The 23,138-nt window shown below is 42.6% G+C and overlaps 1 protein-coding gene across 4 annotated transcripts in view; it reads right to left on the minus strand.

The window, feature by feature from the left end:
- Positions 1 to 21,085, minus strand: part of ACE (angiotensin I converting enzyme) — an 80,212-nt gene extending 59,127 nt beyond the window's left edge. For 3 of the 4 annotated variants that reach the window (XR_006416400.1, XM_044447265.1, XM_044447262.1), the window contains exons 1-3: positions 20,839 to 21,085; positions 8,933 to 9,100; positions 6,871 to 6,964 (exon numbers count right to left, since the gene is read on the minus strand). Coding sequence is in view for 3 of the 4 variants with exons in the window: in XM_044447265.1 (XP_044303200.1) it covers positions 6,871 to 6,964; positions 8,933 to 9,100; positions 20,839 to 21,051 (475 nt within the window). In the remaining variant the exon portion in view is untranslated. The remainder of the gene's footprint in view (positions 1 to 6,870; positions 6,965 to 8,932; positions 9,101 to 20,838) is intronic. The other variant, XM_044447264.1, reaches the window with a different exon arrangement.
- Between the last annotated feature and the right edge of the window lie 2,053 nt (positions 21,086 to 23,138).

Consider the following 23,138-nt stretch of genomic DNA (forward strand, 5'->3'; position numbering starts at 1 on the left):
GGTTAATAAATAATTCGAAGCACGGGATTGGGACCTGGATCTTGGAAGTGATTAACGCTTCTCTGAGGGAGGGTTGGGTGCCTGCCCCTTTAAAGGAGGCGGTAGTCCGACCGGTCCTGAAGAAGGCATCACTGGATCCAGAGATGGCCACTAATTATAGACCAGTGGCCAACATCCTATTTCTGGGCAAGGTGTTAGAGCGAGTGGTGGCGGGACAACTCCAAGCACTCTTGGATGAAACAGATTATCTGGACCCATTTCAGTCCGGCTTCAGACCCGAGTATGGTACTGAATCTGCCTTGGTCACCCTGTATGATGACCTGTGCAGGGAGAAAGACAGGGGGAGTGCGTCCCTGTTAGTTCTCCTGGACCTCTCAGCGGCTTTCGATACCATCGACCATGGTATCCTTCTGGATAGGCTTGTGGGATTGGGGGTCAGAGGCACTGCTTTGCAGTGGTTCCGCTTCTATCTCAATGGCCGGTTTCAGAAGGTGGTGCTGGGGGACTATGGCTCTGCACCATGGCAGTTATGCCATGGAGTACCGCAGGGGTCCATTTTGTCCCCGTTGCTGTTCAACATCTACATGAAACCGCTGGGAGAGGTCATCAGGAGATGTGGGCTGCAGAACCATCAGTACGCTGATGATACCCAGCTCTACCTCTCGTTTTCCACCAATCCAGGTGAGGCAGTGGCTGTACTGAACCGGTGCCTGGCTGAGGTAATGGGCTGGATGAGGGCCAATAAACTGAAGCTCAATCCAGACAAGATGGAGGTCCTGTTGGTTGGTGGTTCCGGCTTTGGAGAGGGTGAACTGAACCTTGTTCTGAATGGGGTTGCACTCCCTCCTAGGGACAAGGTCCGCAGCTTGGGAGTGCTCCTTGACCCGGAGCTTTCACTATAAGCTCAGGTGACAGCAGCGGCGAGGAACGCTTTCCTCCAGCTTCGGCTGATTCACCAGCTGCGCCCCTATCTGGAGTATGACTGCCTCGCGACAGTAACACATGGTGACTTCCCATCTTGACTTCTGTAACGCGCTCTACGTGGGGCTACCCTTGAAGACGGTCCGGATACTTCAATTGGCTCAAAATAGATCTGCCAGGCTGCTGACGGAGACTGGGCATTATGTTCACATGACTCCAGTTCTCCGTCAGCTTCACTGGCTTCCCATTGAAGTCTTGGCCCAATTCAAGGTGTTGGTGATGACCTATAAAGCCCTAAACGGCTTGGGTCCTGGTTACCTGAAAGAGCGCTTGCATCCATATATGTCCAGCCACCCCTTGAGATCGGCGGGGGAGGCCCTTCTCCGGGAACCCTCCGTGAAAGAAATTAGGAGGGTGGGTACTCGGAGGAGGGCTTTCTCTGCGGTGGCGCCTAAGTTATGGAACGTGCTCCCCAGAGAGGTCTGCCTGGCGCCGTCGTTATTTGTTTTTCGGCGACAGGCGAAGATCTTTTTATTCAAGTGGCATTTTAACTGTTAATATTATTGGATTTTATCTGGCCAGGGCGGCTTATTTTATACCGTATTTTTGTATTTTTAATTTAATGTTTATATTTTTGATATATAATTATTTTAACTTATTGTTGTAAGCCGCCCCAAGGCTTCGGCGAATGGGGCGGCATAAAAAAGTTTTAATAAAATAAATAAATAAATCAAATCTCTGGGCCTGACAAACTGCATCCTACAGTAATAGACAGAAGAACTCTCAGAACCACTGTCTATTATCTTTGAGAAATCATGGGTGACAGGGGAGGTCCCAGATGACTAAAGAAGGGCTAATGTTGTTTCCGTTTTCAAGAAGAGAAAAAAGAAAGAAGCTGGGAACTACAGACCAGTCATTCTTACATCAATTCCTTGAAATATTCTGGAGAAGATTATAAAGTATTCCATCTGCAAACACCTTGAAAGCAGTGCAGTGATTGCCAGAAGCCAACATAAATTTCTCAAGAAGAAATCCTGCCAGGCTAATTTGATTTCATTTTTGATTGGGTAATTGGTGAACTGTGGGAATGCCATGGACATACAGTAAGTTCCTTTTAACTCAGCTCTGGTTAGGCCCATCTGGAGTACTGCATCCAGTTCTGGGCACCACAGAAAGAAGACACAGAGAAAATGAAAAGTTTCAGAGGAGGGTAAGAAAGATGAGCAGGGAAATACAAGAACTGGGCACGTTTCACATTGAGAAGAGAAGACTGAAGGGGATGTGAAAGCACTGTTCAAATACTTGAAATGCTGTCACACAGAGAAGGACCAGGATCTCTTCTCAATTATCACAGACTGCAGGACACAGGATAATGGGCTCAAGTTGCAGGAAGCCAGATTCTAGCTGAACATGAGAACAGCTTCTGAACTGTTAGAGAATCAAAACAAATAGGGTGGTGGAATTAGAGGTATTATAACTCATATTAGAGACCATTGTCTCTGACCATTCAAGAAAAGATGGTCAGAGACAAGCTTTCGGGGCCACTGGAAATCGATTACTTGTCCCAGCAGTATCCACTCCTATTGTCTAGACCACAAGACTCTGACTACTCCTCCAGCTGATACCCCTCCTAGCTGAGGGGTGGAAAGCCTTAAGGAGGTAGGTCTTGAGATGGAAGCTGACAATATCATTACCTCTCCAAATGCTTCCACCTATTGCTTTGCCAACCAAGAACTGGAGATCATGTGTTCCATGAGGAGGCGAGTTCAACTCAAGAGTGAAGTCTTAGGGAGAAATGCTAGTTCAGGCGTCTTGGGTTCCAGGAGTTTCTAGCTGTCAGAGGCAGGTGCACTTTCAGATCTTGAATCCAGTACCTTTTTTATCACATTCTCAGCTTTCAGAACAGTAGTTACAAGTAAGTAACTGTGTGTGTGCATGTATGTGTGAGTGAGTGCAAGTGTGACTCTTAAACACTAGCAGGTTGCTATTGGGAATGTTTTGCAAGTGACAGGTAGGCTGTTGTTATAAGTCTCAGAATAATGTAATAAGTATTTCAGAGATGGGGTAAATCCTACATTTGACACTAGTCAGACTGGCAAACCAAATGTGGAGAAATCTGTATGGTTAACTTCTGGTGGGGGAATTTTATATTATGGCTGTTGTTCCTCATCATTAGAGCATTCCATATTTATCCTGTCTGGGGAAAAAGGTCTCCCCATTCAATTTTAGTGTATGTGCCGCTCAAGCAAGAAATGTCAAGTAATGAGCTACATGTCATCACCTAATTGCAAGCTGCCAGAATTGTTTGAAAGTTTGTATCTGTTGTTTGAGTGCATATAATTGGAACTTAAAATCAGGAATATGGTGCTTACTTGAGAATATTACAACATTTTAGAAATTGCCCCATCTGCTGGCAACCTCCTCTTGAGTTAATGCAAAAACCAAGCAAAGTTATCCTCCAGTGTTTTGAGAACAGAAAGTCTGCTGATGAAGTAGAGGAGTGGGCTTTAACCCCGCACCCCCCATGGACTGCACTATGACATATAAAGGAAATACCCTAACCTTGTGTAAAAATCTTGCTGAGGAGCTGGCTCTTGCTGAACAGGTACCATCTGTAGGACAAGTGTAGCCAACTACCAATAATAAACAATTAAATGATTTATGTCAGGCAAATAAAGTTGCTGGCTCAAGATAAAAGTCAAGCTGTTCAGAATATCCCCTTTGTTCAGGAAGGTGGCCTGTGTGAAGCAATTGCCAGTTGAGGGCTGGATTTTTTTATTTTTATTTTTTGGTTAGTGAAGGAGATTGAACATGTAAAATCTTTCTTACCTGCAAGTAATACTCTTTTAAGACTATGAGTAAATAGCACAGTTATGTTAAATGTTCAAATAGATAAGCTACCAAACACACATGGAAAAGTGAGCAAAACAAAAGGTCCAATGAAAGGAACTAAAAATAGTAAAATGGGAGTGAAAATGTAATGAAAGGCAACAAATGTTTTATATTCAAAGATTGAAAAGTATACAGAGAACAACATTTGCCAACACTACTGCCTGAATGGTTTGTACTGAAGAAATCTTATAAAGCTCTAATTAAATCAAAAACAACCATAACAAGCAGGCTATTAGACAAACATGACAGATTCCAATAAACTCAACAAGAGAGAATGACACTGCAACTGCGTGAGTGGCCCCATGCGTGGGGCCAGAAAGACCAGTAAGTACAGAATCTTGCCAAATTCCTGGGAAGCTCATTAGTGTGCCATCATCACATCAGGACATTACCAAAATAGCCCTGGGTTATTCTTTGAGAAAAATCAGCATCTTATCTTCAAATTAAAACCTGGAAAAGCAATATAAAAATATACTAACTGAACTAATAAAACCAAAGGTAGACTGGTGGGTTCCTATACTATCAACCAGAACTGGGGCCTAGCCATCATGATTCCAGTTGATAAAAAAGAGAAAGAACTGAACTGATAAACGATGGGCCAATTCATTTGCTGAGTATAATCAGCAAATAATATGCCTCTCATCTGCATAAGAAATTGTTAGACTGACTCAAACAAGAAAATATCCTTGAAGATGAACAAGATGGATTTAGAGAGGCTGCATATTGCCTTCATCAACTTCAAATGTGCTTTTGACTTAATTCCCAGAAATAAGTTGTGGAAAAAGTTCAAAGCTACTAACAGTAGGATATTGCTTATCCTTTTGTCGAGTCTGTGAAAATACTTATTTGATGGTTAGATGCAGTCATGCTGGCAATTTGACAGATTTAATAGCCACCTATAATGGAGTAATGGTGTATTTTGGCTCCCACTTTGTTTAATTTCATTATCAATTCTTTGGTCTAGAGTTTGAAAGGAATAAATTCACATACTGCAGAACTGGCAAATAGACCCCTGCTGTGCTCCTATCACTATCAAGCACAGGTTTCAGATATCTTCCATGAGCCTGAGCTTCTTATTTTGAAAATGAACTTTTGTCAGTCAGCTATTTTAAAACTAAGGCCCTAATTTTTAATAACAAACGGACCAAACATCTGATGGCAGATTAATGGGCATACAATTGAACAGTTTGTCTCCTACAAAAATCTTGTAACCTTTGAATCATCAGGCTCATGGAAGACCGAAATCAAGTATGCTACTGAAAATGCTTGTAGGAGCACCTTTATACTAAAGGTGGCCAATATGTTCCTGCAGCCTTACAAGTTTGCACTGCTAAAATACAGCAAAAACGCTGTATGGCTTTCCAATGGGTGTGATTAAGGACCACGCTCCTTTTGAGTTTAAACAAGAAAAATTTTAATAGCATTATTAGGAACCCCCCTTTTGGGTCTAATATGGTTTCATCACACAAGGCTGGACAAATTACTATTGAGGCACAAATGTTATACAAGATGAATTTTTGGCTAAGGCTGATATTTTGTCCTGTTGGCCTTGTCCCATAAATTTTGACTGACACATTTCAATCCAGATAGAAAAGGTCATTGGTGGTAAAAATACAGTATGTAGGGTTTTTTTGGTACATGCCATACAGATGTTGGAATATACTAAAGCTGAAGAAGTCATCACACAGCATATTAAAGACACTGAATTTCAAAACTGTATGAGACTGATTGAGCACTATCCTAATTATTGGGATCATGTGGCAGCATTCAAAATGTCAAATTATATGTCAAATTTGCTAATCCCTTATTCTAGAAGACCTGTCACACTAGTGAGGTTAAATGTACACCTTCTGCACTTTTAAAAGGAGATATAATAAGATCCCTGTTCAAGAGTGACTATGTGGAAATATGGAAATGGAAGCTCACATATTATTTTGCTGTCCTTTATATCAAGTTCTATGAAGCCATTTCATTGCCCCTATTCTCCCCCTCCTCAAAAAAACAAAAACAAAAAACCATACACACAGGAAGGTCTGAAGCATTTAATCTGAACATTTTATTACCAGATTGGAATCCTCAAATTACTTACGAAGTAGCTCATTTAGTGCCTTTGTAGCAAGACAATGGTAATTAAGGACAGCAGCTTTTGGCGAATGTTGCATTATTAATATATTCTTTCATGTTTTTGGCAATAAGTATTTTGGATGTGTGACCTTGATTTATATATGTGCATACTATAATTGCAATTATTTTAATTTTTGCATTTGTTACTTGTCTCCTTGTTTTTAATTCATTTTAAGTGGTGACAGAAAAATAACTTGTCTTTATTTTTAACTTGTATTGGCCCACATTAAATAAAATCCATAAAATTGATCTGATCTGATCTGATCTTCCCATATCCCACAATTTATGGGTGTTATTTATTCAACTGCTGTTATTAGACTGAGAAGTAGCTCAGTATAGCTGACTTCTGCTCATCAGATTAGCTTTTCCCAATTTTGAGTTGCTTGGCAATGAGAGCTTATAATTTTCTAATTGTTTTGGTTTCCAAAAACTTGCTAGTTTCCTTTCATTCTGGCCATTATAATTAGAGAAGATAAATTTGACAAATGACTAAAATTAAAGAATTAAGACATAATTTTAAAAAACACAAACTAATTGGTTTTTCAGCTCTTGATATCCAAGACATTTGGGGAGGGGGGGGGTGTCAAATTTGTTTCACACCTGAAGGAAGAATAAACATACTGTAGATAGAACAAGAGCCAAGACATTTCATTAGCTGTGGCACAATAACTATTATTTGAATTATTTCTAAACATTCTTTCAAATAGTCAAAGTTTCATATCATTGCAACACACAGGATAACTGCAGCTCACTAAACTGCAGCTCAGGATTAGTTTCTGTGTTTCTGACATGACCCTTAGACCTCTACATAAATATCAACTTATCACAACCTTGAGAGTGCTCCCATGTTCAAAAGAAGATAAAATTCACATAAGCATTGCGGGGGGGGGGGGGGGGGGGGGGGGGGCTCAGTGCGGACAGGAAGGTGCATACCTGGCTCTAGAGACCAACAGCTGGAGGTTTGGTTCGGAAGACACACCTTGGCAGTAGAGTAGATGCTGTCCATCTCACTCAGGATAGTGTTATACTTGGTTAGGACAGAGAGGTAGACATGGTTAAAGTAACAATCCCAAACCTGCCAATTCTGCATGTCTCTGAAACTGCTTCCTACCCTGCATGACCTGTCTCCACTTCAGCAGTCAACTAAGAATGACCGCCTAATGGCAGGAGTGAGTATACATAATCTGGCTGACACAAATGTATGCTTACTGTATTCCACGTATAAAGCATCATGCTTCAGTATCTGTGGCCAACCAGATCAGAAGGAAACCAAAAACACAGCTGACTTCCACATCACCTTATACTTAAGAACAAAATGAATAGACCCACTCCTTTTTCCTGTTTAACCTTAGCCATCTTTCTTTCTCACATAATGAGATATTATTTCTCACATATGTGATATAGCTCTATGACCTGCACCACTGATTTCGCACTACCCTGGGGAAAGCCGGGACTCTAATCAGCTTGCACCAAAAAGTATGTCAGACTCTTCCAGCATGGCCAGGCCATTCCATGCCTTAGAAAGGATATGGTATTGGAGATGCTGCATGGGCACAGGGGCTGGGAAGAAATGGATCAGGCTGGGAGACAGGAAACAGAGAGGCCCCTTGGCAGCCTTCCTTGATATCCTGAGGGAAATATCAGCCTCCCTGATATTTCCTCATTAACTATAAGAATAGTCACGGAGGCATCCTAATCTTGGTTTCCACCTTCTTGGCTCAAGAGAAAAGAAAGAGGGCACAGAAGAACAAGTTGCAGGACAAGACTTTTCGCTCCTTGTGTCATAAGGGCTATCCACCTTTTTGATGGGCACTTGTTTCCCAGGTTCTCTAGTTATTACTAGAAATAGTACTCCACTTGCCATCTGTCTGGATAGCAGTTCTGGATACTCCCCGCCCCGCCCCGCCCCATTCATTCATTCATTCATTCATTCATTCATTCTTTGTTAATTAAGCCTAAAATGCACTCCACAATATTTGCATTGGATTGTGGACCCTTCACAAAAGGGGCTCTCAACCTTTTCAGACTCATGAGCATATTTGGAAATTTAAGAAACCACTATAAGAAAGACACAACCATGCCTAATCAGTGGGTTGCTGCTTTGATGTCTGCCTGTCCTGTCTATGAGTCTCAGGCTACATCTTGTTCAGGAAAACTTGTGTTTCATGTCTACTGACTTCTTTAGGAGGAGATTATCTATTTCAGCTCATTGTTGGGAGCCAGAAGCCAGAGAAGCAGGGATCTCATCAGTGGTTAAAAATAATGTGCAAATCACAGTCTGTCTTAGCAATGGAAATTCATGAGCTAAATCAACTTGCACCATAGTGAGTTGGTGTCAGCGCGGAGCTAACAAACCAGAATTGGGGGTGGGAGCAAATCATGAAAATCCATCAGATGAGGAAATCCTCCTATAAGGTTTCTCACACAGCCTTAACCAGTGATTGAAAGGCCCACTCTCTAATCCTATGTGTTTTGGAGCCATTTATGATGAGACAAGGCTAATGCCATCATGTTACACTCTGGACAAGCCTAAGCACCCAAAAGCCACATGGTTCTGGCACAGTTCGTGCAGAATTGGCTGATGATGCTATAACAGCAAAAAGTGGGAAAATTACAGTTTCTTTCCTTTAAAAAGGAGGAAAATAAAGATTTGTCATCACTGGAATTATAGTTCCAACTGCAATTTTCAAGAAAAGCAACTGTGCAAAACTTTGCTCCTTCCTCTATAGGACAGAGGATGCTGGGAATGTCTCAAGTGTGAGGTATGGGGCAGAAGGATGGAGCCATTCTCCTCTTAAAATAAAAGTTGAGCCCAGACTATTTTAAATTAATGATAAATGATAAAGGAGTTATGCTCTTCTGAATAGCACCATTGTGCCTTCAAACTCATAAGGTAGTTCAAATTCTGACTACTCAGTATGAATTTGACTAGCTCTTTTTTCTCTGACATTCCTCCCTGACAGCTCAGCTTCTCTCAGTCTGGAGTGATGCTTACCTGTTTCCGCTTATCCACAGGTAAATTGGAAGGTCCTAAGGTTTGGATGGAACTGATGATTTTCCTCAGCTGAGGATCACTGAAGTTTTGCCAGCTGTGGCCATAGCTCTCCTTTGCTTTCTTCCCCCAGAGTTCTGTGAATTCTTGCTCCTTCAAAGAGGCTGCTACCTGTAATGGGAGGGAGAGGCACATATAGGCATGTGGTACATGAGTACAGTTTTATCATATCTCTTTATACATGGGCAGGCCCAGACAGATACAAAGGGGTCAACACTCTGCACTTCATAGCTCTTTAAAACCAGGAGAGGAAATTGGGATAGCTCTGTGGAACATGCATTTGGGAGTATCTCAGTTTGGGGGTATTCTCAGCTTTAAAGCACTATGTTGTACTTCTCCTCTCTAAAGTGGATTAAGTGTGCTGCAGCAACAGCTGAATGGGGAGCTTCCATCCCTTATGATTTTGAGTTTAGAGCTTCAGTCAAGCTTTAATCAATACATGTTTTAGATATGGATCTTCTCTAACACTGTACGATTTTGAACTTTTCTTAAGGAATACACAACTGATGTTTCCAACTCAGTGAGACATTTCTATCTAACAATAAGAAGTTACAATACAATAAGAGCTCTCTCACATGTAAATGGTATTGTCCCCTTCCTACAGTACCATTAATGAAATCTTGAAATATATTAGGTAACAGCAAAACAGTGAATCAGTTTTAAAACAAAATAAATTAGTTGATGAAGCAATTATCATACACATTCATTTCCAGTTTATTATAAGTCAATGCAAAAGACAGCAGCTATCACTTAGTTGCAGTTATACTCATAAATTAAAAAGTTGTGCTTATAGCCAACACTATTCAAACAAGCCTCCCCTTGCAGGATGAGACTTTCCTGGCTCTGTAGACCCCTTTGCACCTCCCAAAACTGCTCTGAAGGAGCTGTAGCAGAAGGGGAAAACCAATCTGCCAGCAGATAGTCAGGGCTGTAAAGTGCATGATGTTACTCAAAATCCAGAGATTGTGTACATGGATGCATGCACATGCTGCTTCTTTCATTCCAACTGAAGATGATTTGCATGGGGGAAGGAAGCGATGTGGATAACTCCTACTGCCTGAATTAATATAAAATCTATTCCAAACAAGGGCGTTTTGAGAGTATCAGTGCCTGGAACAGTTCCAAAAGGCTGGGTATTCCAATGGTTTCCATATTAGCCAATGATCATCCTTGGTTCATTCATTTTTAATGGAGAATCCAGACAATATGGATTCTCCATTAAAAAATGGAGAAAATGGAGTTTTGTTGCTAAACTTTAGTATTCCTGCATTTGTGTTGATGGTGTCCTCCTATCTTATTCATTATTTCACTGTTGACTATCTTCCCTCCGCATCTTTAAAATACAATTGCAATGACAGCTTGCCCAATGAGAACTGCTGATTGCTATGGAGGCTCTTCAGAATTACTATGTAGTGGTTAAAAGCTTCACTTTTCCAGCTTCTGCCTCAAATTGCTTCTTGTTGTCCTATAACTGATACCATCTTACTCATGTCCAAGACAAAGACGTCTCTAGTTTACAATCAATTGCCCGCTTCTGCTGAAAGTAACCAATGCTGATACTGACATGTAAATGCCCTGGCTGATATCATATAAGGGTCAAGTACATCACCTCATATACACATAATAGGAAAGCTTTCAGTGCCATCGACTGAACAATTGTTCCACTGCCTGAACAATTGGGAATACAAGAAAACTCATGTCTGGGTCCAGGATAAACAATGAGTAGAGAAATGGCTAGATTCACTCTATGATTCTTAAGGGTAATTTCCATCCAGGAAGCTGGTAGGAACCCAAAGTTACGTACTCTTCTGGAAAAGAAAGTTTGAGGTATTTTTTTCAATAAAGTTCTTCCAGAAAACAAGAGGGAGTTTGATACAAGCATCAGAGGGATTGCATCATGGATGCAAGGAACCAGGCTTGTAGCTTGCAGCCAGATAAATAACTGGAGCCTGCAGTCCTGATCACTTAAGACTGGTTCTGGCCTGCTTGTAAAGGCTGCTTCCAATCCTAATTCAAGGTGCTGGTTGTAACCTATAAAACCTTACACAGTTTAGGACTGCAATACCTGTCAGAGGACCTCTCCCAACCGCCAACTAGTCAAACCCTGTACTGAACCTCTGGAGACTTCCTCTGAGTGTCAGCTCCGAGAGAAGCATGGAGGATGCCAACAAGAGGAAGGGTTTTCTCTGCGGTGGCCCTCTGCTTCCAGAATATCCTCCCCACTGCAGCCCAGCTGGCACCAAATTTGCCATCTTTTCATCTCCAGATTAAGACAGCCCTTTATCACGAGACTTTTAAAGACTTACCTGGATACCTAGGGGCTTGAGTAGATTGCCTGACCCAGTTGTTTTACCAAGACTTTCTTTGTTGTTGTTGTTGTTTTAAATTGTTTTAAACTTTTAATTTTTTTTCTGATTTTATACATTTTTATTGAAATACATTATCTTTTTAATGAACTGTTTTAACTGCCCAGAGAACTTCAGCTGTGGGGCAATACAGAAATGAAATGAGATGATGATGCAGGGCTCTGAATAGCTGGACAATATTTCTGTATTTTCTCTGCCACTTGCCACTGAATCACTAATGTAAACTGCTGATTATTTTGTGCTTTGTAACTGAATGACTTTTGCTTCCTTTCTGTACTTTTTACCTGAATCCCCAATAAACTTTTTACACCGTTTTTACTCAAATTCGGACTGTGTGCTTTGGGCTAGAAAGTAGGATGCACCATGTTACTGGCTATGCTAGCACTGATGTAAAGACCAAGTTTCATGCAATGTGCTGAACAAAGCCTAAAACTAAGCCATGCTCCTTTAAGGACGTGGGCAAGCTGTAAGAAACCCAGTGCAAGGGGCCCCACTGGAATCCTTGGTCAGTTGTCTTAGAGCAGGGGTCCTCAGACTTTTTAAACAGGCCAGTTCACTGTCCCTCAGACTGTTGGGGGGGCAGATTATAGTTTGAAAAAAATATGAACAAATTCCTATGCACACTGCACATATCTTATTTGTAGTGCAAAAAACCCCCAGAAAAAACAGTACAGTATTTAAAATGAAGAACAATTTTAATCAAAATAAACTTATTAGTATTTCAATGGGAAGTATGGACCTGCTTTTAGCTAATGAGATGGTCAATGTCTGGTTCCATATTTGCTCCTTTCTTCTGTATTCAGAGCCAACGCATGCGTGCAATAGGTGGAAGAACCGGCAAGTGCGCAAGTCATGCTGGCAAGACCAACGCAGCAGCAGGAGCTAGCCAGAGCTAGCAGAGGGAGCCAGCGCATGCGCAGTTGAAGGGAGCTGTCACAATTTGGTGCATGTGTTGGCTCTCTGCTAGACTCTGAAACTGAAAGAGTTTCAGAGTACACTTGCACTGGCTCAGAGCTTTTGGACTCGTTCAGAGATCGTTTTCTCTGAATGAGTCTAAAAGCTCTGAGGTGGGCTGGGTAAATGACCTTGGCAGGCCATAGTTTGAGGACCCCTGTCCTAGAGGGATTAAAAATGCTCAAGGGCTGGAGAGACAAGGGCTTGCTCTACTTTCAAGTATCAAACTGTCCAGCATATGTATATAATTAATATCAATACTGGCACCATAAGAACATGTCCTGAAGTCATGAGGTAAGCCATTGGGTCAGCAGCAGTTCAAGAGGAGTGACCTAAATACTTGAGCTAGCCGGTATGAATGAGAAAAAGAATGAATGCCGAATGCTGGAATTCTAGTGCAAGAAAGGTCACATATAACCTGAAAAGATTTCCCTTAAAGAGACAGGCAACAGTCCTGCAAGGGATGTGTACCACTGAGCACAATACTCAACTGAAGTTAAGGGAAAAAATACCAGACACCTGAAAATTATTCCATCAACAGCAACCAGCAAACAAAGGAAAAGAACAAACCCTTTACCATTGAAAACAGACACAATCACATAGGAGACCATCAAGAACAATTAAGCAGCCATCAAGTAATTAGCATGAGTCTAAGAAACAATAGAAACCTTCCTGCTCCCACAGAAGGAAGCAGAGGAAAATGAGTGTTAGAACCAGAGGCTTAGCAACTGGAAGTGAGCAAGTTTAAGCATTTGTACCAGTTCTATATCACTTTCTGAAAAAAAAAATCCTTTGGTTTTCCTAAATGTATGTGTGAATGTGAGGGTAAAGGGTGTGTTTCCTTGGCAGCACATATCAGTCCCCAGCAAAAGATCCTTAAACCTCTCAGAGTTGCCAGGAAGGCAAGCACCCCCTTTTGAGGTGTATTGCTTCCTGAGATTACCTGGCATGACAACTGATTCTGGCTGGCACTGCCAATAGCCAGTGTGCCCAGCCTACCAGGTCACCACACAATGGAAGTGGTACAAAAAATCTTTGTGTACTATGACCCTAAATCCAGGTGGAAACTTCTTTGGGTTTTTTTTTATTATTCCCACTACTGAAAGGGAAACATATCGGTGGCAAAAATTGGGGGTTTCTTTCTTTTGGATAGTTATTCCTAGGTGAACCTAGAGGTGTGTGCTTCTGAGGTCATGAAAGGTGCCAGTAGTCCAAGCTGTCATTTCAACAGAGCTAGGGGGATGCATGATGAAGTATGCGCCTGCCATTGGGGCAGAAGTGCTCCCTCTGCCTACCTGGCCAACCAATCTCCACTTTTCCACCCTGTCTCGGCAGCTGTTTTTTAACTCCAGCGGAAGGAGCTGGAACTAGTGGAGAAGTGGCTTCCCAGGAAGACCAAGAGAGAAGAAAAGTGTTGTGCAAAGGAGGCCATTGATACGAGGCTTACTCAGATGGCCAAAGTCAAAGAACAGACAAGGCAACGTGAACTGGAAATGGAACAGTGACATCAAGGACAGAGAACTGTCCTTAACACTCCAGTTGCTCATTTGCCAACAGTCAATCCCTGCTGAGGTGGGAAACATAGATGATCCTTTTTGCTTCTTTTGAATATGTCTATGGAGGTTCACGGATGGCAAAAGCAGAGTACTTGCAGCACCTAATTCCCAAGTCTTGGGTCTGCTCCAGGAAGGGTTGATGGAGCTGACAAGCCCAGAGCAAATGGACATGACCAATGACCAGTACTAAATGTAATTCTGAGGGATAGAGCACCAAGTTCAGGATGATATACCCAGTTCCTGAGCTGTACTATCCAGCAGTGTAAGCCATGGCTCAAGGTGGTCAAATCAAAGAACATCAGTGACCTTGTGACCCTGATATTCCGCACTACCATAGGATGCCCAGCTTGCATAGTCAGCAGGGTTCAAAGGAGTCTTGGCTCATTCATGAAACTAGACCCATGAGAAAACACTTTAGCTAAAACTGTGTCAAAAAGCAAACCAAAGCAAATCTGAATGTTAGTTGCCTAGAAATGTACCTCCCTACAGTTTGGGAGGTCATTTTCAGGAAAGTCAAATGCCACTTGTGGAAAAACAAACTTCTAATGCAGCACCTAAGGGGAAAAATGTGGGCAAACTGTAGTGCACAAAAGAAAAAAGAAGGGAAGTCCATATTCATATTCAAGGGAACCCTATAAAGTAAAGGGAGTAAGTGGAGGCTGTGCCCTTGTAGAGTGTAGACACTAGATGGCAGTGGACTTAAATTGTGTCTATGTAGAGTTGGGAACTTTCTCTCCCTGTTTTATTCTTGTTAAAGAACAACAGTCAAGCTTCTTTTTTCTTGTCTTCCCGAATTGTGTGTCTTCTAACATAAGCCTTGCATGACATTGTTGGAGGTCAGACAAAACATTACTAACAATAAAATAAAACAACATGCAATAAAATAAAATGCAGTTTTCTACATCAGAAGCCTTCAGTTTTAATAATACTGCAGTTAGGCCTGAAAGGGGACAATTGTTTGTTTTCACCTGGCTGCAATCCATCTCACCAATACCCTGCCTCTGGTAATGGTTGTTCTAGTGTCCCAATACCAATACCATAAAGTATGAGAGCTCCAATACCATTTTGGTTTGGAGAAGTTGTTCAGCCTACCCTGGATGGGGCCACACTCCCCCTAAAGGACAAGGCTCATATTCTAGGGGCACTCCTAGTCCCTGAGCTCTCCCTGGTACCCTAGGTGGGCTTGGTGACCAGGAGCACCTTTCTTCAGCTTCGGTTGGTCTTTCAGCTATGTTGCTGCTTGGATGAGCAGAGCCTTGCCACAGTTATCCACAGGCTGGTAACCTCTCACCTGGATTACGGTAATGCACTCTATGTAAGGCTACCTTGAAGATAGGATAGACATGACAACTAATACAGAACAGGGCAGCACAGCTATTTTTGAGGACCACACATCGAGATCATATAATGTTGGTCCTCCATCAACTGCACTGGAAACCTGTCCCAGTCCGGGCCCAATTTAAAAGTGTTGTTGCCCAAAAGTGTTTATAAAGCCCTATATACTTGGGACCAGGCTACCAGAGCGAACACCTTTCTCCATACTGGCCTACCCATCCAGTTAGATCTTCTGAACTCCTATGAATATACCCCCTAGTGAGATCAAGAAGGAAAGGGGTAGGAGGGGGAATTTTTTTGGGAGCACCCAGACTTTGGAACTCCCTCCCCAGGGACAGATGGCTGGTGCCAACTTGGCTTTCTTTCAGGTGTCAAGTAAAAACATTTTGTTATGTCAGGATTTGGTTAATTTAACTTGTATTTTGTTGTGGATTTATTTATTTAATTGATTGGTTTTTATTTTAACTATTGGTTACAATTGTCTTGTTTCTGAGTATAATTGTGTATTATTTTATCCTCTTGTATAACGTTTTATGAATGTTATTGTTTTTAACCTATTTTATTGATTGTACTTTTATCTGCTGATTCAGCATTCTGTAAGCTGCCCAGAGAACCCTATAGGCAGCATAAAAGCAGAATGAAATAAATAAATAAAACTTAGGGACAGCTATTTAGAACTGCCCTTCAGCATGTTATAATGGCCTTCCTCAAGACATAAAGTTAGCAAAGGATATTTTGTGTGATATTTATATATCACAACTATTTCCAGAAGTGTTTGAAAGCTTACAGTTTGAAAGCTCAGTTCACATATGAATTGCACGGGACATTTCTGCTTGAAAATGCAGCTGCAAACAACTGCTCTCCACAGGACTCCAACAGTAGTCCAAATGCCTAGAATCACATCAGTCTCCTGTCAGTGGAGGCTGTACTTAGAACAGCCAGGAACTTTCTTGTACGTATCTTTTATGCAAACATTCCTTTCCTACTTGCTTTATGCTGAATACTGAAATAAAAATATATGAACTGGAAGTCTGCAATTGACCAAGTGTCTGTCTAGTGCAGGGGTGGGCAATTAATTTTCCTATGGGGCCACATGAGAAACTTTGACAGTTGTTAAGGGCCAGACCAATACACTTACAGCTCTGCTCAATATATATCTCTATAAAAACAGTAAATGAAACATTACAATGATACAATGAAAATGTGGAGCACTGAACAACACTATTTAATGAATATTCACAAAAGCATTAACATTAACATTACATGAAAAGCAATAAATTCAATTCAATTTTACTTACATAGCGCAAATTTACAACATATGTAATCTCCCAGCGCTTAACATAGTAAGGTACAGACCTTACGAATTATAACAGAACAGAGAAACAGAAAACAATCCAAGTTGCCTTTGGATTACCTATAAATGCATCCAGCTTTGTTTGTCTGCATTACCTCAGTTCTTTTTTTTTTTTTTTTTTTTGTTCAGTGACAGAAATCTAGTCTGTTTTGGGCTTGAATGACGATATATATTTGCATTGACTTTTAATTTGCCAGTGGTCTCATGCGGGCCAGTCAGGGTCAGCCATCAGGCCGGATGTGGCCCGCGGGCCGTACAATGCCCAGGTCTGGTCTAGTCAATGGGTCAGTTTTATTCTTAACTGTTTAACCATACTTCGAGCTTTTATAGGAAAGGTAAGAGGAATGGTGCAAATCAGGTCCTTACCTGGCCAGATGAGAAATCTTGTGAAAAGTGGTAAACGAAAATAACGGGCTTATGGTAATGACTCATATGCAAATAACAAAGCTTTACTTGAAAGAAAGGCAGGAGTGTGTACGAATCTGTTACAGTCATGACCATGCTGAAGCAAACTGTAGTCAGGTTTGAGCATGCCAATGTTGAATGGAGACAGACCATTATGCTATGTTATGTTATTCATGAAGTCTTGTCCTACCTATCACAACCCCACAGACAACATTTCCTCCAGGCTCTCCTGTCCACCACCATCCCCTGGAGTCCATGTAAGCTCACACCAACTGCTTCAGTGACTCCATCTAGCCATCTCATTCTCTGCCGTCCCCTTCTTCTTTTGCCATCTATTGTTCCCAGCATTAGGTTCTTCTCCAGTGAGTCTTTCCTTCTCATTAGGTGGCCAAAGTATTTGAGTTTCATCTTCAGTATATGGCCTTCTAAAGAGCAGTCAGGGTTGATCTCCTCTAGGACTGACCGGTTTGATCACCTTGCAGTCCAAGGGACTCGCAGGAGTCTCCTCCAGCATCACAATTCAAAGGCCTCAGTTCTTCGGCACTCAGCCTTCCTTATGGTCCAGCTCTCACAGCCATACATTGTAACTGGGAAAACCATAGCCTTTACTATACACACTTTTGTTGGCAGGATGACGTCTCTGCTTTTTAGTATGCTGTCTAGATTTGCCATAGCTTTCCTCCTAAGGAGCAAGCATAATTTCTTGGCTGCACTCCCCATCTGCGGTGATCTTGGAGCCCAGGAAAATAAAATCTGTCGCTACCTCCATTTCTTCCCCATCTATTTGCCAGGAAGTGATAGGACCAGATGCCATGGTCTTAGTTAGCTTAAAGTACAAACTACTTCTTGTTTACCTCTTTTGTGCAACTGTTCCAGACGCGAAACTAAAAGTGAGAGGTGTGTGAAAGCTAGTAGGGTATAGTGATTGTGCGAGGACTGAGGAAATCCAGATTCCAGTCCCCACTTGTATGTGAATCCCATGACTTTCGCTCTGCCACTGACTCTTATCCTAAGTTCACTGGTTGTTTTGAGGATAGCATGGAGTGAAAGAGGAATGCCTTGAATTCTTTCAAGAGAAAAGGTGTGATATAAATGTAATAAACAAAGCAGTTTTTGCATTATAAAGGTGTAAACAATGTAGTGTGCATTCCTGTATGAAAAACTCAGATTCTGTGCTGAGTAAAGCTAAAGTCTGGAACTTGAATCAATTATGCAAAACATGCTTACTTATATTGGCTTTTTTGCATAATTTATTTTGCTTCTACTCTTTGCAGGAAGAAACAAGGACCTAACATAATAATCTGCTCACTCTGCCACTTTTTCTGCTAAGCATTCCCTACATGCCATCTTCATAGCCATATGAGGTAAAGATACATCATTTTTAAGTGACTTTTTAAAAAAAGCTTTGTTTCTCAGGATGTTCAACTCTCTAGCTGACACTGTGGACACAGAAAAGCCTCTTTGCTGCCTGTCATGCTGGTGCTTTTTGAAAGAGGCAAAGCAACCAGGTTAGTGCGAGATGGAGGCAATTGCAACTGATTAGCTTGTCACTTCTGCTTGGCTTGCCCGATAAGGCCTGTCATCTGAGAAAGTTCCCTACGGTATCGGCACAACCTACCCACACAGCCTTGTATCGTCACTTACAGTTCCTTATCCACATACTATACCAGACACAGGGTTCCACAACTACCATCAGCCCTTGCCAGCATAACCAACGGTGAGGGATTCTGGCCACCTAAGGGGCCACAAGTAGCTCGTGTTTGCATTAGATTATGCTTTATGGTATGAACAATAATACAGAAGCAGGTTCTTCAGGAGTCAGGTTTACTGTATATTACCACTGTGTGTGTGTTTGTGTGTTCCTACGATGCTGTGAGTAGTTGAGATCAGATCCCTAGAATGGGCCCTTCTTTGCTGCTCTTTCCACAGGATTCTGTGATGCATTTTCACCACAATCAGATAAATGGAGTTAGGATTGTCTGTCATGATATCCAGACCCAGTCATGGTAAGCAGAAGCCATATAAGCAGCAGTACTATACTGTGACTGGGTCTGCACAACACAGCAAGCCCTCAATAGCTTTAAAAAAAAGCAGCCCACAACTGCTTGTTGGGCTGTGTGAACCCAGTCACTGTTTAAACCTCCCACACCACCTCTGACGTGTTGCCATTGACAGCCTTCTTCCTGGTGAAATTTGTCTAATCTTCTTCTAACGTCATTCAAGTTGATGGCCTTTACCACATCTTATAGTAGCAAACTAGAACTATAACATATTTAACTATTGCAGAGAAGTACTTCATTCTATCTGTCCTGAATTACCCACAAATCAGCATTGTGTTCTACTGTTATGACAAAGGGAGAAAATCCACTTTTATTCACTTTTACTACATCATGGAGTAGTAAAACTCTGTCATGTTCTTGCTAATCTGGTTCATTCTGTGTAAAACATTGTTTTAGTTACAAAACATTTTTAAATGTTGTACTGTGGAAATATTGTACAGCTTTATTGCATTATGGTCCCATTTTAGGAGCTGTTGTAAACCAACCAGACAGCTGCAACTATTGAGTAGTTCAGAAATAAATAAATAAATAAAGTTATAAAAAGTCCAAGCTTAGCCTTTCCTTGCAAATGAATTGTTTCAACCCCCTCATCATTTTGGTTGTCCTTTTTTGTTCTCTATAATAAACTTCTTGAGATGCAGCACAGTTGCAACTTTAAGTATCAGCCAAAGGAGTGAACACAGAAGGTTCTATTTAATATACCCATTGATAAATGATACTTCATTAATGTTTTAGTATCATAATTAAAAGTCATCTAAACTTGTGGCCATCATTTAGCAATGAATTCCACAAACCATTTATGCACTGGGTAAAGCAATGCTATTTTTTCTGCTTGCCCTGAGCTTCCTGAATCTGACTCTATCACATCCCTCCCTATCCTACTCCAGGGAAAAAAGCAGGAGCAGAGAACTGATGCCTCACCAGAAGGGACATGAAACTGCTTGGGACTTGAGATGGTGAGTGGTGAAATACTAACAACGCACAGCAGTTTTGTAATCCCTGATTGTTTGTGTCACTGAGGCACCAATCACAAATATTTCTGTTCTCCCAGGCTTTTAAGAACCAGTTTGATGTTTCAATGCTTTTAAAACTTGGAGCAGTTTTGAATTCACTGTTTGCCTCTCAGTTTTATTTTGCTGTCTCAGCTTGTTTGGGGTGTTTGTATGCTTTTTTCCCCCAGTATTTTAAATTGTTTCTTGTTAATTGGTAAACTGCCCTGGGAAAATAAATTTACATTGGAGGGGCAGATTTGCTTCAATTCCCATCGGCCCCTGCCATCACAGCCAATGGTAAGCGGTGATGTGGGCTATACTCCAAAATATTTGGAGCACACCAGGTTGGAGAGGGCTGAAACAAATGATGAAAACAAACTTCTCAGTTAGGGGGACACTAAGAAGTCTCTCTGTTTCTCAGTCTCAGTTTTGCCATCTGTAAAGTGGAACAGTAGCAGCACTTACAGTGAGGAGAGTCAGAAAATATTGTTTCAGAATAGGATGGGTATGTCCCTGCTACAGAACTGCTCAGTTCCTTCTGGGGCAGAAATGGTCCCCTAGGCCCAGCTCGAGGTGGACATTTAGCGCCGCCAAAAGCAGGGCGGGCGATTTCGCGCTGTGCCTTTTCAGCAGACGTAAGAAAAAGTTATAGAAAGTCAAGCGAGAAAACAATCTCAGAAAGATCCACTGAAGAAGAGTCAACTGGGAGAGCAGCCGTAGCCCAAAACTGCCCCAGTCTTTCCCCATCCCCGCCTTCAGAGCGGCAGCCACGGAGCCCTCAGGGTGGGCAGCGGGGCGACTGCAGCAGCCTTCGCTTGCCCGCTTACCTGCTGCTGGGAGTTAAAGTCCGTCAGGTTGGTATTGTAATTCCAGCTGGCGGAGACGCTTTCGAAGAAGACTATTTCCCCGGTGCTGTTGTAGTCCTCGGCGAAGAGGCGGGCGCCCTCCTCCGTGCCGTTGTAAGTGGGGGGCAACAAGGAGGCATCTAGAGCGAATGCCGCTCCAAGGCAGCATAGCAGCAACCCCGGCAGAGGAGGCATCTTGGCAGGAGCGGCCGTGGCCGCGGGAGCGCCCCCTTATAAGCGTGGCGCTCCCGGCAGACTCTGCCCACGGCGAGCCGATACGCGGGAAGGCTGCCTGGGTTCGCCCCGCCCGCCACCCAGAAGCAGCTGCCTGCAGTAGGAACCCGCTGGAAGGACAGCCCTTCGCCTTGCCAAAGTCCCCTCAATGCTTCGCCGTCACGGGGGCGGGAGTGGGTGGGGGGAAGCCCAGATGGAAGAGGGGAGCCAGGAGAGGAGAGATGAAGCAAACGACAGCAGCGTGTCTCCGGGAATGACAGCGGAGGGAAAAGTGCTAGAGGACGAAACACAGAGTTGGGAAGACTTCAAAGGAAGAAAGCCCACAGCGTCGGTATGCCCGCGCATGTGTGTGTGTGCGTGCGCGCGTGAGTGCGCGCGCCTTTGTGTGCGCGCGCGCCTGTTTATGCCGACCCGCAAGAGTGAAGCTGCAATGCTCGCGTACGCTCACCAGAAGAAAACGTAGCACTCGGAACGGTCCCCTTTCTTGCCTGTGGTTGTCAGTTAGCTACAGGGACACCAATTCGGGTTCCTGGCTTTTCTCCCTCGTTGTTCCCTCTCTTGCGTTGATGGAACCAGCCCAGTAGCAGCACCAGGAGAAGAAAAATGGGGAGCACATAAAAGGGGCAATGGGGAAGAATATGAATGGTACCATTTCTTTAAATAACCACAGGTGTGCAGCAATAGGGGATGGGTAAGATACTTATCAGTGCATGGTGTGCCTGCACATGTGGGTGTTTGCTGCCTCCTGTCTCCAGTGGAGCAGTCAGGGTAGGATCTGGGGCCACTGCAGAATGAGCAGAAGGGTCCCAATAATGCACATTGCCATCTAAAGAAGGGGGCTGTCAGACCCCTCTTTTGATCATAATGTAAGACCAACAGGGCAAAGGATTACCTAACTGCTTGGCTCTCTCTGACTCTGGGCTGATTCCACACGGACAGCATCTAGACCTTTCACTCAAAAAATATTGTGCAGCTCTTCTGCCTTTCCCTCCTTTTCTTTGATAAGAAAGGGGGTGGAAAAAAACCGCAAGGAACACAGGAGGGCTACAAGTGGAAGATGTCATCTGGATCCACCATAAAATTCCATGATTGAGATAGGATTCTGTACCTGTGCACCAGTACCTGTGGGTGCACCCACTATTACAATGTCAAACAAAGATGTCTCATGGCTTGTCAAATGGAGAAACAAGCAGTGCATGACAATTGAAAATTCTCAAGTGCTTTTGCACTTTCCCAAGCATCTGGACTCTCAGAAAAGAGTGAAAATATGTACTATACTATGAACTACCAGGGCAGAAACAAAGAGGATGGCCTTCCAAGAAGAGGGTCACTCACACGTTCGCTTTCTATTGACAGCTTGACCTTTGACGTCTGTTAAGAAAAACCAAAGGGGAGAGAAACTATTGGGAGCTCTTCAGGTCAATGTCCAAGGTTGATACCTGCTGCACTTTGGCTGCACTCCATGGGCACTTTGAAGGAAATGTCAATGGCTGTCAAAACAGGGATTGTGAAAACTGGTTGTCAAACTTCCTTTTGTAATTTCTAGGAAATGAAGTAAAGGAAAAAGCCATGCTAAACTGAAAATGGCTTACAATTGCATCAGAGAACATCCAGTCAGTGCTAATTGCCCCCAAGTGCTGCTTGGGCAGTTATGGGACAGCTGGCAGGTGACAGAACATGCTTGGCAAGAGAAGCAAAGGGGTTTGCCACTCTTGCCAAGCAAGACACAAGCTGATCCCCTGTACCTATGATGGCACCAATCACCCTAGTTCAGATGACACAACAATCCATAATGGATAGAACAATCCTTAGAACAAATTATGGGTTGTTAAGGTGGCTTGTTACCCTCAAACAAGCCACCGTGCAAGGAGGAGGACAGGTTTATATAACAAAACAATGATCATGAGTAACAACCCACAATGGGTTGTTATCTTGCGCAAATCTAGTCATTGTGACTGTTTCTTTCCAACCAGAGAAGCTCTGCTTCAATCTCTTCTAGTTGTTTCACTGTCTCTGAGAGTAGTTTACAATCTTACTCTGACCTTTTC

Source organism: Varanus komodoensis, unplaced genomic scaffold, assembly GCF_004798865.1.
Source record: "Varanus komodoensis strain SLA01 unplaced genomic scaffold, ASM479886v1 scaffold51, whole genome shotgun sequence".
NCBI lineage: Eukaryota > Metazoa > Chordata > Lepidosauria > Squamata > Varanidae > Varanus > Varanus komodoensis.